Below are 16,837 nucleotides of genomic sequence, written 5' to 3'. Positions count from 1 at the left end.
CTGCTCATATACTATATATTAATAACATTGTTAAGGTTTTTTGTTAAGGTTACATTGTGATGCAAGAAGCATGGCTGAGATGCTGCTGTGTCCAGCTGATTCCCAGCTTCTGAATTGGCCTCTGTGGACCATTGGCAGCAGACACAGAAGCAGCTTTCACTCTGCTTTATTTTGCACTGACTGGCCAGCACCTGGTAGGGCCAGAATGGGGCAATTGCAATGGTGGCTTAATGTTACTTTTGACCACCCCCTCCCTCCCTGATTTGCACTGAGTGCGTTTTGGCCAGTGTGGGGAGGATCAGGCCCGCCCCATAGTACTATGTACGTACAGGCTTATTTCATTGTAATCTGTGTACTCTAGGCTTTTATACATTTTTAATCAGTTCCGTTTGAGAAGGTATCCTGTTTTCTGAACATTAACTAAATGGCTTTTGATACTAAAACATCTAAAACTTTATTGAGGAATTCTTAGCTTATGATTAGGTTGAGAACTTAGTTGTTGATGTGATGCAATAGTAACAACCAGCTGGGCTAATCCTGCATGATAATATTTAGAGCATATTTCCAGTTGAAATATTCACTGCCTTTTTTCAGAGAACTCTAAGAAACAAAACTTGTTTCCATCCATCCAAACTGTACTCAAGAGCCCTAGAGATTCCCATTTTCTTCACTATGAACTGTACATCTGCCCAAATGCCCCTCTGGCAAAGGAGGACTAGACTCAGCTAAGTTAGCTCAGTGGGTCAACTCTATACCACTCTGTGTGGCAGCAAGATGATGGCCATGTTAGAGGGTGTTGGAATAACTCACATCACTCAATACTTGAATAGGCTTCTGTGCAGAGCCTCGAGTCCCTGTCTACTCTGGAGGGAGAGATCTGACTTGAATCCCCAAACTGATGTCTTGTTTGGGATGCGTTGTCACTATATCATTGACCTAACCCTGAGGCAAACAATTTGTGACTGGAAAAAACCCAAATCTTGGTGTCATGTTTTAACTCTAGTGTCTTGTGTTGTCTTACCAGAAAAACATTTTGAAATCATGCATTATGTCGCTCACAGAAAAGGTACCTTTGTAACTGCAGTTAAATTTGTTAAAGTTAAAGTTTGTTAAAGTTGTTATACTGCGTCTCAAACTTAATATATTAAAACTTACCTCTTTCTGTGTCTGGTCTATTATAAGCTAAGAGCTGTAAATAAAATGATGATCAGTGAATATATATTAAGTGATTAAATGTGAGACTCCAAGGTGAGTACAAGTTTAAGACTAGTGCTCTTTGCTACCATACAGTAGGCCTGAATTCAATTGGATAATTTTTCAGACATTTTTCTCAATAAATTAATGAATCATAACCTGCACTCTCTTGGCTTTGTACTAAGTTAGCTTCCACCTCAATGGTGTTATATTCCAGTGGTTTCTAGTTTCTTAGGAAAATCATAGCATTTACTAGACTAATACTTGGACTTTTGGTTCTCAGTGAACAACAAACACTTGCTAGTATACTATTCAAATATGTTGAGGGACTCCAAATCTTAGCATGTACAAGATTGGGGGAATGTACTGCCTAAACTCCAATGTACACATCTGGATAGAAGCTGGGCTTTGTGGCACTCCGGAACCCAAAGGCTGGTTCTGGAATTCATCCTTCAAGTAAGGATGGGGACTGTGATGGAGATGTCGATATAAGTGCCATTGAAATCAAGAAGTCCATTATAGTTACACTTATCAATAGTTGAGAACTGGGTTGGGATACTATTGGACACTAGTTGCATTTTGCAGACTGTTGTTGGTTCACCGGTCTTTTTTCATAGTCTTTTTTTTTCTTTTCTTAAGACAAACCAAAGGTTAATTTCACCATTCACATTTTCTTGTGTTAAAGTTACCTTTGAAGATAAAAAACGTGAGAACTTTGAACGTGGCAATCTGGAGCTTGAAAAGCGGAGGCAGGCCCTTCTGGAGCAGCAACGCAAAGAGCAAGAGCGGCTAGCACAACTGGAACGGGCAGAGCAGGAAAGAAAAGAACGTGAACGACAGGAGCAAGAACGTAAAAGACAACTGGAGCTAGAAAAGCAATTGGAAAAACAACGTGAATTGGAACGTCAGAGAGAAGAAGAAAGGAGGAAAGAAATAGAAAGGCGTGAGGTAAATGGATATAAAGGTAGTAGTGTCTCTGAAAATTGTCTAATTGATTTGAACAGAACAGAAAAAAGTATGCTGGCAAGTATTTTACCATACTTTGTGATAAGTCTTTACTTGTTTATAATTCCTTGGAAAGTAATCGGTTCATTATTGAAATATTTTTCCTGCTACAATTAAGGAACAGACTTCAGTTTCAAATTTCCTGGAACTAGAGAGAGACAACTTCATCTAGATCTAGAATGTTTTTTTGTGAAATGTCTCCGATCATACTGACTTGATCAGACAGTTCAGAGTAGCACAAAGTGCTCTTGACCTTCAGCCTCAAAACTTTTTGCAACAGTGAAGTGATCCTGCTTTGAGGGAAGAGCAAAGACTTCTGCCAGGGGTTGGAAATGCTTCATGCTTCTGATGCAGTCAGTATATTGGGGGAAGGAAAAAATTCAGTTGTAAGCTTAGGAAGAGCTGCTGTGTTTTGCAAACACCAAATTTTAATGGTTTTAAATTTAATGGAATAGCACTTGACCTTCCTATTGCATGAGAGGCTACTCCTATGTGTTCGAGAACTTAAGTGTGTGATTATTCAGAGTTTATTGAAAGGTCAACTTAAATGTTGGTTAATTTATTAAAATGGAAGAAATATGTATATTTCACAAGTGGTAGCTTTGCTACAGTTGACCAAGACTCTTAAAGTGTGCCTAACTTTAAGCAATGGAATAATTCCCCTTGTTGTTAAAGCTAAATGTAAGTACCTTGCTGAACTGGGGCATATATTAATGCTTTGAGTGTGCATTATACTAGAACTATTCTAATGATGGAATAAGATTCATAGACTAGGCTTTTCAACAGCAATCTTTTTTTTTTTTTAAAACATACTATAGGCTGCAAAAAGGGAACTTGAAAGGCAAAGACAACTTGAGTGGGAGCGTAATCGTCGGCAAGAACTACTAAATCAAAGAAACAAAGAACAAGAGGATATAGTTGTGCTGAAGGCAAAGAAAAAGACTTTAGAGTTTGAGTTGGAAGCTCTAGTAAGTGAAGATATTTTTTAAAAGTTGTAGGTTTAAGTATTTTACTATATGTGACCATCCATTTCCAAAAATTTTCATTTAAAAGGAAAAAATAGTGGTGTTCATATTGTAAATGGAGCACAAGATCACAGTAACAAACACTACAGAATCTTGTTTAGTTTCCATAATTACATCTTTGTTTTTATTCTACAACTAGTTGACTATTTTTAATTTTAGAAAGCCTATAAAATCCAGATTTGCATGAAGAATTATTGTAGTAACCAAAATGTATCTCTTCTTGCTGAAGAATGATAAAAAACATCAGCTGGAGGGAAAGCTTCAGGATATCAGGTGTCGATTGTCTATTCAAAGACAAGAAATTGAGAGCACAAACAAATCTAGAGAACTGAGAATTGCAGAAATTACACACTTGCAACAGCAGTTACAGGTGAGCATGCTGGTTTTTCTTGTATTTAGCCTTTAGACTTGTTTTATGTCCTGACCAAACTTCCCCACCGAACATTGCATGCTACTTTCTTTCCTAAGCAGTTCCTCTAATTAATAATTAATTTATATTGTGTCTTTCATCCCAAAAGATCAAGTCATTCTTAAAACTACGTATAGGAATTGCTTACCACACTGAAAGTTAGCAGTAATTGATTATGTGATGTTGCTGTGCATGCTCAATCTTCAGATGAGAAGAAGTGAATAAATTGGCCAACTGAAAATGTAGGGAGAATTTAGGGAGGTGGATTTTTTTATTCAAATATATGTATATCTATAGAAGCCCATCCCATACATTCAAATATAAGTACTACCCATATATAAGTAGCTACCAAACTTCTCCAATCCTCTGTCCAGCCCCTCCCAAGTTGGAATTCCCCAGGACATTGTGGCTAACAACCCACTCTTGTGAAAAGCTTGTGTAGCAGACAAAGGCATAACAAGATCAAGTGGTTGGAAGCTGAAGACAAGAAAACTTAAGATGGAAATAAGAATGAAAGTTTTTTTTAATGGTAAAGGCAGTTAATAATTAGAATAGATTAACAAGGATTGGTAAATTCTTCATCATGTGGAATCTTTAAATCAAGATTGGATGTCTTTCTGAAAGAAAGCTCCAGTTCAATTACATGTTACTGATAGCTCCATTTCAGCTAAACATTATTGAGTGAAATCTCCTGGCCTGTGGAATGCAGGAGGTCAGACTTGCGCATAATTCTTTCTATGAAGCTGTGAAAAATGCCATTGGACTGTAGATGACTGAAGCATTTAAAGCCTATTTTGCTTCAGTCTTCACTAAAAAAGTTAATGGTGCCCAGATACTCAACACAACTATTGATCACGAAGGGGAATGAAGAGGATAAGTTAGATGTATTCAAGTCAGCAAGACCTGTTGAAATTCATTCTAGGGTACTTAAGGAACTAGTTGAAGCAATCTTGGAACCATTAGCAATGATCTTTGCGAACTCCTGGAGGATGGATGAGGTCCCAGAAGACTGTAGAAGGACAAACATAGTACCTACCTATCTTTAAAGGACCCAGGGAATTATAGGCCAGTCAGCTGAACTTTGATACCTGGAAAAATACTGGAACAAATTGTTAATCAATTTATAAGTACCTGGAGGCTAATAGTATTATAAAAAATAGCTGTCATGAATTTCTCAAGAACAAATCATGCCAAAACAACCTAGTTTCGTCTTTTGACAGGATTACTTGCCTATTGGATGGGGGGATGCAGTAGATGTATCTTGATTTTAGTAAGGCTTTTGACACGGTCCCACATGACATTCTCATGAATAAAGTAGAGAGATGTGGTGTAGATTACTATAAGGTGGATTCACAGCTGGTTGAAAGTACACATTCAGAGTGGTTATCAATGATTTGCTGTCAAATTAGGAGGTGCTGTCACGCTGTCTGCTAAGGCTTACAACCGCCAAACTCAGGTCAGACTGTCAGAAAACAGGGCAGATACTCCAAACTGGGGGGTAAATTCTATAGTTAGATTTAACCAAGCCAGTAACAACTGTGCATTCCTGGATTACTATATTAATTTTACCATGGAATCACAAACAGTCCCTCTTAGGCTCTCCAGTGTATCTTGCCACCCAGACAAACGACTAAGTGATGAAAGATTATTAAAACCAAAAAACCACCACACCATTAGGTCACTCCCAACCCCAAAGGGCCAATCACTGACCCCCCAGGTCGTTGGATACCCTTGATATCACGCCAAAGACAATGCTGTAGCCAATTGCTCTAGTAAACTAACTAAAGATTTATTAGTTAAGAAAAAGAAATAAGTTATTAAGAGATCAAAGCAGGTAAAATACAATACAGGTGAATCAGCGTTTGCAAGTCCAAATGGTAGCAGAGGTATAGTATTCTGCTTGTGTTCCATAAGTCTCTCAGGGTTACCCAAAATGGCTTTGGGGATCTCTATCCAATTGCTCAGAATTCCCCCGTCAAAATCCATCAAACAGAGATACTGGATTTCTCCGAGGATTCATTCTTATAACTGTCTTCCCCAGAAAGCAGTCTAGCATGTGTTCCTATCACAAGCATGGGTCCATAGATTTCCCATTGTTTAATGCAGCTATCCATGCTTTGAAGTTAGCATGTTTCTCATTTGCAGTTCCAAGGCTTCTATTCTGGTGAATAGGCAATTCAGTTACAGAGAAACATAATGCATTTAGTTACAGCCATCCAATTTTCCATTAGTTTTCCTGAACAATGATAGCCACAAACAATCTTTCATTAGTTTTCATACAGGTTTACACGTTAAGTAAATTATCATCTAAATGCTAATACATCTTTTGATCTAGGGCTAATTGAGTAGAGGGATTGATGTATATAAATTGTAATGTAATAACATACAACAGGTTACAGATAAGTGAAGACCAATACCATCACATTTCCTTTTAATTATGCCAACACACAAGTGAATTGGCCTAATCACATTACAATGCCTTTTGACACTCCTTTGATTTTTATGAGCATGCAAGTGAATTATTTACTCTTTGTCTGAGCTGGCAACCTGTTAGACAGCATCACAGATGCATCTAGTGGGGTCTTGCATGGTCAGTCCTGGTTCCAGTACTATTCAATGTTTTCATTAATGACTTGGATAATAGAGCAAAGAATATGCTTATAAAATATGTGGATGACACCAAGCTGAGGAAATGGTGTTAGCACTTGGGAGAATAGGATTAGAATTCAAAATGACCTTGACAAATTGGAGAATTGGTCTGAATTCAGCAAGATGAAATTCAATAAAGACAAGTGCAAAGTACTTCATTTAAGAATAAAAATCAAATGCACAACTACAAAGTGGGGAATAAGTGGTGGTGCTGTTGCAAAGGATCCGGGAGTTATAGTGGGTCACGCATTGGATTTGATGGCAAAAAAGGCCAATATCATTCTATGGTGTATTATCAGGAGTGCGGTATGTAAGATTAGGGAGGTAGTTGTGCCGCTCTACTCAAAATGGGTGAATCCTCATCTGTAGTACCATGTCCTGTTCTGGGTGCCACATTTTAGGAGGGATGTAGACAAATTGGAGAGAGTCCAAAGGAGAGCAACAAAAATAAAAGGTTTAGAAAACCTGACCTATGAAGAAACGTTTGAGGAAAAACTGGGCATGTCTAGTCTTGAGAAAAGAAGATTGAGGGGGACCTGATAAGTCTTCAGATATGTTAATGGCTGTTATAAAACAACTGATCAATTGTTCTCCATGTCCACTAAAGGCAGGACAATAAGTAATGTCCTAAATCTGCAGCAATGGAGATTTAAATTAGATATTCAGAAAATCTTTCTAACCATAAGGGTAGTGAAGCTCTTGAATAGGACTGCCAAGGGAAATTGTGGAATTCCCATTATTGGAGGTTTTTAAAACAAGTTGGACAAACATTTGTCAGGAACGACCTACATTTACTTGGTCCTGCCACAGTGCAGGCGGCTGGACTTGATGATTTCTTGAGGTCCCTTCCAGCCCTACATTTCTATGATTCTATGACCACAAGTGTTTGGGACCTTAGTAAGTTGAGTGGTGAATGGGTTTGATATTTATGTGGGGTAAGTCTTTCTTTTATAAAATTTGTAAGAGGAGCACCAACAACACAGAATAGGTACTCAGAGATCTTTTTTAACAACATAGAATAGGTACTCAGAGATCTTTTTTAAGAATAGAGTCTGTGGCAAACAGCCAGCTTCTCCCTAGTGGGTCTCACACTTCAACCCCTTGTAGTGGGCCAGGGAGTCCCCAGTAACCCTGTCTCCCCTTGGAGGTACCTTGCTCCAGCTTCCTTCTGCTGGCTGGGGCCAGGGGTTTTCTCCTTCTATAGCTGCAGAGAAGCACTGTCTCCTGGCCCAGGGGGAAGTTTCTCCTCCAGCTTATACCAGCCTTCTGGCAGCTTCCTCCTCCTGTGCTTCTCCCTCTCCCTTTAGGGAAGGCAGGGTTTAAGTACATCTGGACTTGGCCCTTCATTGGGTCCAGGTGTCTCTAATTGCCCTGCAATCATCTCTCCCTTGCTTGCAGGAACCAGGGCTTTAGGCATTCTTGGACTCACACTCTGGCCCTGGTATGCCTTTTTGCAGCCCTCTGGCCTGACTTTATCACAAGTCTAAAACTAGAAGGAACCACTGTGATCGCTTGATCTGACCACCTGTGTAACACAGGCCATAAACCTTCCCTGAAATAAATCCAAATGTATGGAATACTCTCCTTCCCTAAATTTTACATTTCAGTCAAGAAATGTGAAAAATTGGTTCTCTGAACGTCCAGTATTCTGGTTTATTTTAGTGAGATTTTGATATTTTACTAACATATCCTTGCTGCAGATGATGAGAGCGAAGGGGGCATTGGCCTATGATTTAGGGTACCCAAATGTAGTATATTATTCTATTTCTTTAACATGGTTAACATCGTCATGGTTAATTAAATGAGAAAATTATTTAGATTCCTGCAGAGAGACTCCAGTGAAATTCTGCCTACAGAAGCATGTGCGTACACTTCTGACTTTTTGCTGGAAGCTGTGCATGTATATCTGAGGGCAGAATTTGTTTTTTCACTGTACTTTTGTTCAAGTGACTTCTTATTTTAAACATGCAGACAGCAGTGATGTCTTATCAGAAAGATTGTATGTTCCTGGTGTGAAACCAAGACATGTTTCTGTATTTTAAAGCTACAAAATAGTGTTTTAATACTGAAATTATCATGTAAAATATACAGTAGTTTTTGTAGTCTAGTTTCTTCTTTTCTCCTGTTTCTTCTCTCCTGTCATCCCCAAATTTCAGACAACAGGAGTGATTAGATATATATGTTGAACGTTGCGGTAGTCATTTTACTTTTAGTTAGAAAGTTGTGTTAGATTGTAAGCTCTTTGGGGCAGGGACAATCATTCTGTGTTTTGTACAGTGACTAGCGCTGTGGGGTCCTGGTCCATGACTGGGGATCCTCGGTGCTTCTGCAGCACTATTATTACTAACACTAATTCTTAATTTCAAAGAGGATGAATTGACATTTCAGTTGTGAAGACTTAAGGGTAAAGCAGTCTTAATACTCAAACCTGTAGTTACTTCTTTCAAGCCGTATGTAGCATAGTATTTTCACTTGAACGATACCAGCACCTGGAAGTTCAGTCCCTGAATTTTATATCCACATTATATCATATTTTATTTTATGACTCACAATTTTATTTTCTTCAATTTTAAACATCTTAAATTTCTTTTGAAGTATTATGTAAGGCCCTTCACAGTAGTAACCTTTTTTTGATTGCGGTAATCATTGTAACAAAATAAGCTGCCATTTAGGGCTGTTTGTGGCACTCACAATGCTGAACTCAATTTGACACAAGCAATGACAAAAAGTCCTTCAAAACTTTTTGGCAAAATCAAGCATTAGTAAATCTACAGCAGCTTAAAATCAGCTGCTGTTTACATACTTGAGTAATGGCTCAAATTAACAAGTAGCTGTTAACTGAAGGAGAAACTGGCTGCAAGTGAGGAAATTCATACAGTAGAGTCCTTTTACATAGCCAAGGACTACTTTAAAAAAAAAAAAAAATAGATGCATACAGCCAAAACTTCATGTGAAAGTAATGACCACCTGAATTTGCCTCTACCTCTAAATACTTAAGGAGTTGTTACTAGAAATTGTTTAAAATAGTGTACCACAAATCAGAGGGGAATGCAAATTTAGATAAGTTGTGTGGTGCAGCTATGTTTACTTTTTTTTCCATTAAAGAACCTAGCTCCTTGCCAAATGTTTTAAACATATGCTGTCCCTGATATCCCGGAAAATCAGTGGGGCCACTGGATGATCAGGTTGCTAAAGGAGCACTCAAGAAAGACAAGACAAGGCCATTGTGGAGAAGCTAACTTTGTATTGGTCTGCAGAGGATGTGAGGGAGATTCCCAAACCTGAGGCATTCCTTTTAGGTGACAGATCTGAGGAACTGTCCCAGATTGAGGTGTCAGTAAGGTAGAGGTGGTTTTGGAACAAATTGATAAATTAAACAGGAAGTCCCCAGGACCAAATGGTATTCACTTGAGAGTTCCAAAGGAACTCCGATACAAATTTACAGAACTGTTATCTGTGGTGTGTAATCTATCATCTAAATCAACATCTGTACCAGATGCCTGGAGAATGTTTGTTTTTTAAAAAGGTTCCCCAGATGATCCTGGCAATTACAGGCCGGTGAGTCTAACTTCAGCACCAGGGAAACTGGTTGAAATTGCTTGACCCTAGGATAAGTTTTATTACCTAATCTGCCTCTGTGGAAGACATGCACCAGTTTTTGTTAACTGAGATGAGATTTTCCAAGCTCTTCAGCCAAGACGCACTGTTTTAGGTAAAAATTACAAAACAGATTTTTAACTACAGAAAAAATAGATTCTAAGTAATTATAAATAGTTTGCTTAAATGATCAGAGGTAGTTAGCAAAGAAATAAAAATAAGTTTGCAGTCTAAATTCTATAATACTGAACAAGATTTGAATTAGCAATGTCTCACCCTCTCTGCAGTACAAACAGGCTTACAGATTCTCGTTACACAGGGTGCATCTGCTTTGCAGCCTGGGTTCCCCTCCTTCCCCCTCTCCCCCCTTCAAAAGTCCTTTTGGTCTTCCAGATGTTCCTTCAGATGTTGAATTGTGGGGGAGTGAAGACAAGTGATGTCATTCCCCTCCTTTTATAGTTTCCTCCAGCTTGGGAAAGATCTATGCATGGGGACATCTGAGGACTGCCCCCATTGGTAAAGCAGTATCCCATTGTGTACATGCTTCTTCGATGAAATCTCTAAGTATGGGGTTGGAGAGCGGATTCCCCTTAACGACCCCTCAGCATGTCTGGCTACTCTGTTTTATCTGGAAAGCTGGTTTGGATGTTTCCCACCTCTCAACATGTTCTAGTAACATTATACAGCAGTGTTTCATAACTTCACATCCAATGATAGCACATACAATTCATCAGGATGTTAACGTTTAGTAGATCAAGACTTAAAATGATACCTCATAAGGCATACTTTGTACAGAACAGATCATAATTATATGACAGTGGTGAACATGGAGTTTCTGGGGTGATGCTTTCAGACAGTGTCACAAGGTGATTCAGTGGATTTAGTGTACTTGTACTTTCAGAAAGTCTTTGAGAATGTCCCACACCAGAGACTGCTAAGCAAAGTAAGGAGTCATGGGATAAGGGGGAAGGTCCTTTCCTGGATCAGTAACTGGTTAAAAGATAGGGAACAAAGGGTAGGAGTAAATGGTCAGTTTTCATAGTGGAGAGAGGTAAATAGCAAGGTCCCCCAAGCATCTGTACTGGGACTAGTGCTGGTCAGCATATTCATAAATGATCTGGAAAATGGGGTAAACAGTTAGGTGGCAAAGTTTTGCAGAAGATTGAAGATGATTCAAGGTAGTTAAGTCCAACGCAGACTGCATGGAGTTACAAAGGGATCTCACAGAACTGGGTGACTGAGTAGCAAAATAGCAGATGAAATTAAATGTTGATAAATGCAAAGTAATGCACATTGGAAAACATAATCCCAATTATACATACAAAATGATGGGGTCTAAATTAGCTTTACCACTCAAGAAAGACCTTTTGAGTCATTGTGGATAGTTCTCTGAAAATATCTGTGCAGTGTTCAGCAGCAGCTGCAGTCAAAAAAGCTAACTATGTTAGGAACTGTTAGGAAAAGGATAGATAATAAGACAAAATATCATAAGGTCACTCCATGTCATAATGTCAGTCCATGGTACACATATAAATCCATCTTGAATACTGCTTGCAGTTCTCGTTGCCTCATCTAAAAAAATGTATAGAAAAGGGGCAACAAAAATTATTTTGGATACAAGGAGAGATTAAAAAGACTGGGACTGTTTGGTTTAGAAAAGATGATTAAAAGGGGATATGATAGAGGTCTATGCAATTATGGTGTGAAGAAAGTGAGTAAGGAAGAGTTGATTCTTGTGCTATGCAAAGGGGTAAACAAGAGTCACCCATTAATAGGCAGCAGGTTTAAAACATATGAGGAAGTACTTCTTCACACATGTTGACATCAACTTGTGGAACTCATTATCAGGGTTTGTTGTGAAGGTCAAAAGTATTAACTGGGTTAAAAAAGAATGAGAGAAATTCATGGAGGATAAATCCATCAATGGCTATTAGCCAAGACAGTCAGGGATGCAGCCTTATGCTCTGGGTGTCCTTAACCTTCTGAATACCAGGAGCTGGGACTGAATGACAGGAGATGTATCACTTGATAATTCCCCTGGTCTGTTTTTTCCCTCTGACTCCTCTGTCACTGGCAACTGTCAGAAGACAGGATCCTGGGCTAAAAGTAACAGTGGTTACATTTTGTCTTATGACACATGCTACTTTAGGTATTTGTGGTTTTTGTACAGATTAAACTGAGTTCATGTTCCATTGCCATATACTGTTCCTATGAACTATAAACAATTCATGCCTTCCACCTAGAAGTGGCTATATTTTTATGGTAGGCAAAATGGCTTATGTCGTTTTGTAAAGAACTTTTACATCCTTCAGAATGAAAGGTGCTGTAAAATCTTAAGACATGAATATAGCTATGGGTGGTTGCATTTGTATGAGTTCATTAACTGCTGCAATGCTTGTCTGAAGTGTACATTAAAACTGTGTCCTTTAGGAATTGACACATAAGAGGCTTATGGTTGGTTTGATACTGTTTTTATAGGTACATATGATCCCCATAACACCTGAGCACCGCTTAACTTTCTGAAAACAAATACCAATAAGAATCGTTTTTATATATGTTTTATCTCGCTGCATTCTCCTCCCCTTGCTTTTAAGGTATTTTGTTTTTGTTGTTTGAGGAGAGGTTTACCTGTGCGGGTGTGTTTCTTTGTGCAGAAACAAAGGGAATGCAGCTAACACAACTAAATGAAATGAGAATGATTAGATAACTGAAGTCACTCTCTTAAAAGATAAGAATGACACAGACCTAAACTTTCACAAGAGCTGGACTTATCTTCTGTACTCATGGACTTCCTCCTTGGTTTACAGCTTTCTGCTTTCAGAACAAAGCAGAATATAATGTATTGAAGATGGGTCCTAAGTTGTCAGGATTGTAGGATTCCCTCCTCCTTAAATCCCCTTGAAATGGGGTTTGTTTTCCTCAAAGTCAAAACTGATATTTCTATAACACTGTAGTTCTTTACAAAGTGAGAAAAATATAAAACAGAGTAAAAAGAGCATTTATATAGTAGAGATACAAAACAGAATAACAATGGAAGTGTTGAAACCTTGAAGTGTGTTAACACACTGTGTTAGTGGACTGGACGATAAGGAGCTCTGTAGAGTGGAGAAACAAATGACTTCATGAGTCATTAAATACTGTGGCTAGTAATTCTAATAATACAAAGACTGTTGGCTGTGTTCAGCTAATTGGTCTTGATTCTGAGAATAGTTGTGCACAACAGATTCTATTATCTTATGAAATACTAAACTAGCAGGGGATATATGCTCTATCAAAAGATGGTGATTCTTAATTATTTACATTACAGCAATGCACAGAAGCCTTCAGTTAGGATCAGGTCCACATTTTGCTAAGCACTGCACAAACTCTTATGAAGAGATGGTCCTTGTTCTCAAGTTTAAAATCTAGGACTCAACCACTGAGTGTAACAAATAAGTGGAAGGTACAAAGGGGAAGGTGGTTGAGACTAACATTAGTAGGAAACAATAAGTTATGTCTTCCACTAGATCACTTCAGGTAACTTTCTAACATTGTTATAAGATCCAAATGAACAAATAGCTAGCAAATGCCCCTATTGACATCTGCCTAGATGTTGTTGATTTTATCACATGCGTATAAGGATTGATGCCAGCAGATGTCTAGAAAGGAAAATGTTTCCTTTTATACTAACTTTATGCCATTAGTTTCATTGTATAACTCTGAAAGGAGAGCCGAAGGGAAGGAATTTTCCTGCTCTTTTAAATAATTGTTTGGCTTACCTTATTAGTTCTGAGTTGGAGAGAAATTGCTTTTTTTCCTCTTAAATATACCCTATGCAATATATAGCTGCTTTTTGCTTACTTCAACCACTAGTTAGTTTGCCCCTCTGTTTAATTCCATTAAAACCTCCAGAACAAAATTAACTTTATTGAAAATTACCTACTTTCTACCCTTCATTTGAACCACTCATGGTTTTAGGTATGGGTAAATGTTTACAATCTGAATTGAATTCTGAGCATCCAGCAACACAGTTAATAAAGGGAGCATTAACTGTTTATAAATGCTCTGTTGTTCATGATGATTGGAACTGAACCATCATAATCACCATCATACCCTTATTTATGTTTGATTTTCAGCCTAATACCCATGGCCCTTCAATATCAACCTCTCCCAGTACATTGATCCAACATTAATGTCCTATACCTGAGTTGTTGCTGCTTAAATGATTATCATTGTATGATCACAAACCTGTAAATTATTGTCACTAATCAATAGGAAAGAGCAAAATTATCTTGGGAGAACCTAGAAAGTAATCAGAAATTGTAAGGTATGGTCAATTCCTCAAAAATATTCATAAATATGACCACCTCGTTTATAAAGGAGAAAACAAGAAGCATGTGATTGACCTTTTCTTAAAGGAGATTCCTAGACTCTTAATTCTACAACTGACAAAAATTAATAGTAACAATTGTCCTCATAAGATGAGTTCTCTCCCTTTAGTTTCAGATGGAAATCAAATGGTGCCAAATGTCTGAGTAAGATACATCTGGCTGATGTTTTATGATACCTCACTCTTAATATACAGTGGTCAATAAACCACAGGTGGAAAGACTTTACTAAGTGATCCTTTCTCCAAATTTCTTGGGAGTGAAAAGCTGATTTTATTAAAATAGTGTCTACTTTTCAAACTATTCCATGTATTAAAAGTTATTCCCTGTGGATTTCTTATAATTTCCTTGCCTTTATAAATATACTTCTAAATATTTTCTTCTATAAAAATCTCCAAGTACTAGTGAACTCTTTTAAAGCATGAAAATGATGTTTAAGCATTATTAATGTCTTAGAGGTTCATTCTTCTCCTCATGCTTCGATCAGACAAAATGGATAATCATCAAATCAGAGCAGTGTCATCCAGAAGCCCTGGTATCTGCTCCTTTCTTTTTGAATCTCTTTTCTGTTTCTTTTTCAGGAAGCTTATGTGCTACCTTTCCTAAATAGCACTACTTTAACATTTCATTTAAATAAGGTTACTGAAGATTTTGATATGAATACATGTTTTGCATTACTGTCATCTGATTCTTTTAAATGAGTAAAAGTCCCATGAGAGGTTTATGGTCTTCAGCATTCCTTCAAATGGCTAAAGCAGACTTACATATGTTATAGACAGCACAGTTATAGAACGAGGCTGGGATGCCAGGGAAAAATAGCATGTCCTCGTGTAATTAGTTTCTGTATCACAAAGCCCATATACAAATGGGCCAAATTAAGGTTACACAGGTTCCTTAATTGTGGCATTTCCTAAATTTTGAGTACTTGACTTTTCCATGCTGCCTTAATGAGGCTTTTTGGATATATTATAAATATCCAAGTAAGTAAGTGTAAATTTGTAAGTAAAAGTCTCTAACTGAGAGCTGTGTGCTGTGAAGGCACAACTACAAAGTGCTGGGAGCAAAGTGAAATAACTATGAAGTCATTTCAGTACCATCATATCGGTGTTCTTGTACGCAAATGCAAATATTTGACCGGGCTCACAAAGGGATGAACCAGTTGCGTGACACTTATGTAGAAGGCCATGCTGTGTCATTCATGGTCATTTGTGAGAAATCTGTCAGTTAGTCAAATCCTCAAAACTGCAACTTCAAAACCACTGCTGAAGTAAATTGCTGAAAAGTTTGTCTTCAACGAGTGAGGTATTGATACTGACAGTTTTTGTATATTAAGCCATTTCATATCAGTGTTCTGTAATCTGTTCTGACAACTGGATGTTGCGGGTCAAGGCGCTGGAAAAGTATGTAATGGAATTGACAATTATCAACCCCCAGAAATAACAAGGACTATACATATTCCACCATAAGCAAAACTTCTCAGTCACAGGTCACCCTATAATTAAACTTTATTGATATGTAGCTTTCTGGTTTCCTGTAAAACAACTGAATCAAGTTAATGGACTGTGATCTCTGCTGGAATGCTAAACAGAGATTTGGAACACTAATATTCTTATCTGATAACCAAGAACTGCTTACTTGTAGACTATGTTAGTTTAAAAGGAGACAATAAATAATCTTTGAAAGATTAGTAAAATTGGCAATCCTTAAATCTTCCTCATCCTGATGAAACTTTCGATTATTCATTTAAATGAAACTCAGGCAGTTACTAAGGACCCAATTTAATGCCGAACTAAGTTGATCCTTATGCTCTTGTAAAAATTTCAGTCGGATTGTGTTTTGGAACTAGTTGAGATCAAGTTTGCTTATTAGATGGGAGCAGTTTCTGAAATAATAGATTTGATTTACAAGCTTTTTTAAGGCATAGGACGTACCAATACGTAGTTATCACTGAGAAGAGACACTTCAGTGAAGGTAAACCTTGTCTAATGTGAAGCTAGTGACTATTTTTGGTGACGGTGATAACTTGTTCCCTTATCTTGTCCCCAAGGAGTCTCAGCAGATGCTTGGAAGGTTGATTCCAGAAAAACAGTTACTCAATGACCAATTAAAACAAGTTCAGCAAAACAGTTTGCACAGTAAGTTACATTTATAAAAGTTTGTCTGTTTACATAACCTATCATTTGTAGCACTTACGATTTCTTTTATCTTGCAAGGGAAATATTGAGAAACAGCACAATGTATGACCTAAAGGTTTTTGGTGTAAGAAAATGTCTCATTTGACAATATGCTTAAATACAGGAGATTCGCTTCTTACTGTCAGAAGAGCCTTAGAAGCCAAGGAATTGGTACGCCAGCAGCTTCGAGAGCAGCTGGATGAAGTAGAAAAAGAAACCAGGTCTAAACTTCAGGAAATTGATATTTTCAATAATCAACTGAAGGTAAACCTATTTTTATCTCTTTTTCTTAAATGTTTGGTTGAACAGCTGCTAAATTGATCATGGGCAGAAACATTTTAGTAAAGTATGATGGGTTCAGAATGTTACGGTTAAGACCATTTTACAAGGTTACAGCATTTTGAAATATATTGTACT

The 16,837-nt window shown here is 37.6% G+C and overlaps 1 protein-coding gene across 6 annotated transcripts in view; it reads left to right on the top strand.

Moving 5' to 3' along the window:
* The window catches only part of ITSN1 (intersectin 1), a 201,592-nt gene that overhangs the window by 90,527 nt on the left and 94,228 nt on the right, over positions 1-16,837 (top strand). For all 6 annotated transcript variants that reach the window (XM_067565566.1, XM_067565562.1, XM_067565564.1 and 3 more), the window contains 5 exons: positions 1,880-2,142; positions 3,018-3,167; positions 3,454-3,594; positions 16,294-16,381; positions 16,545-16,684. In XM_067565566.1, coding sequence (XP_067421667.1) covers positions 1,880-2,142; positions 3,018-3,167; positions 3,454-3,594; positions 16,294-16,381; positions 16,545-16,684 — 782 coding nt within the window. The remainder of the gene's footprint in view (positions 1-1,879; positions 2,143-3,017; positions 3,168-3,453; positions 3,595-16,293; positions 16,382-16,544; positions 16,685-16,837) is intronic.

Source organism: Emydura macquarii, unplaced genomic scaffold, assembly GCF_026122565.2.
Source record: "Emydura macquarii macquarii isolate MOO-44397 ecotype Brisbane River unplaced genomic scaffold, CSIRO-AGI_Emac_v2 contig_2681, whole genome shotgun sequence".
Classification (NCBI taxonomy): Eukaryota; Metazoa; Chordata; order Testudines; family Chelidae; genus Emydura; species Emydura macquarii.
The sequence above is the reverse complement of the archived record's forward strand: the minus strand, read 5'-3'. Positions and strand labels throughout refer to the sequence as shown.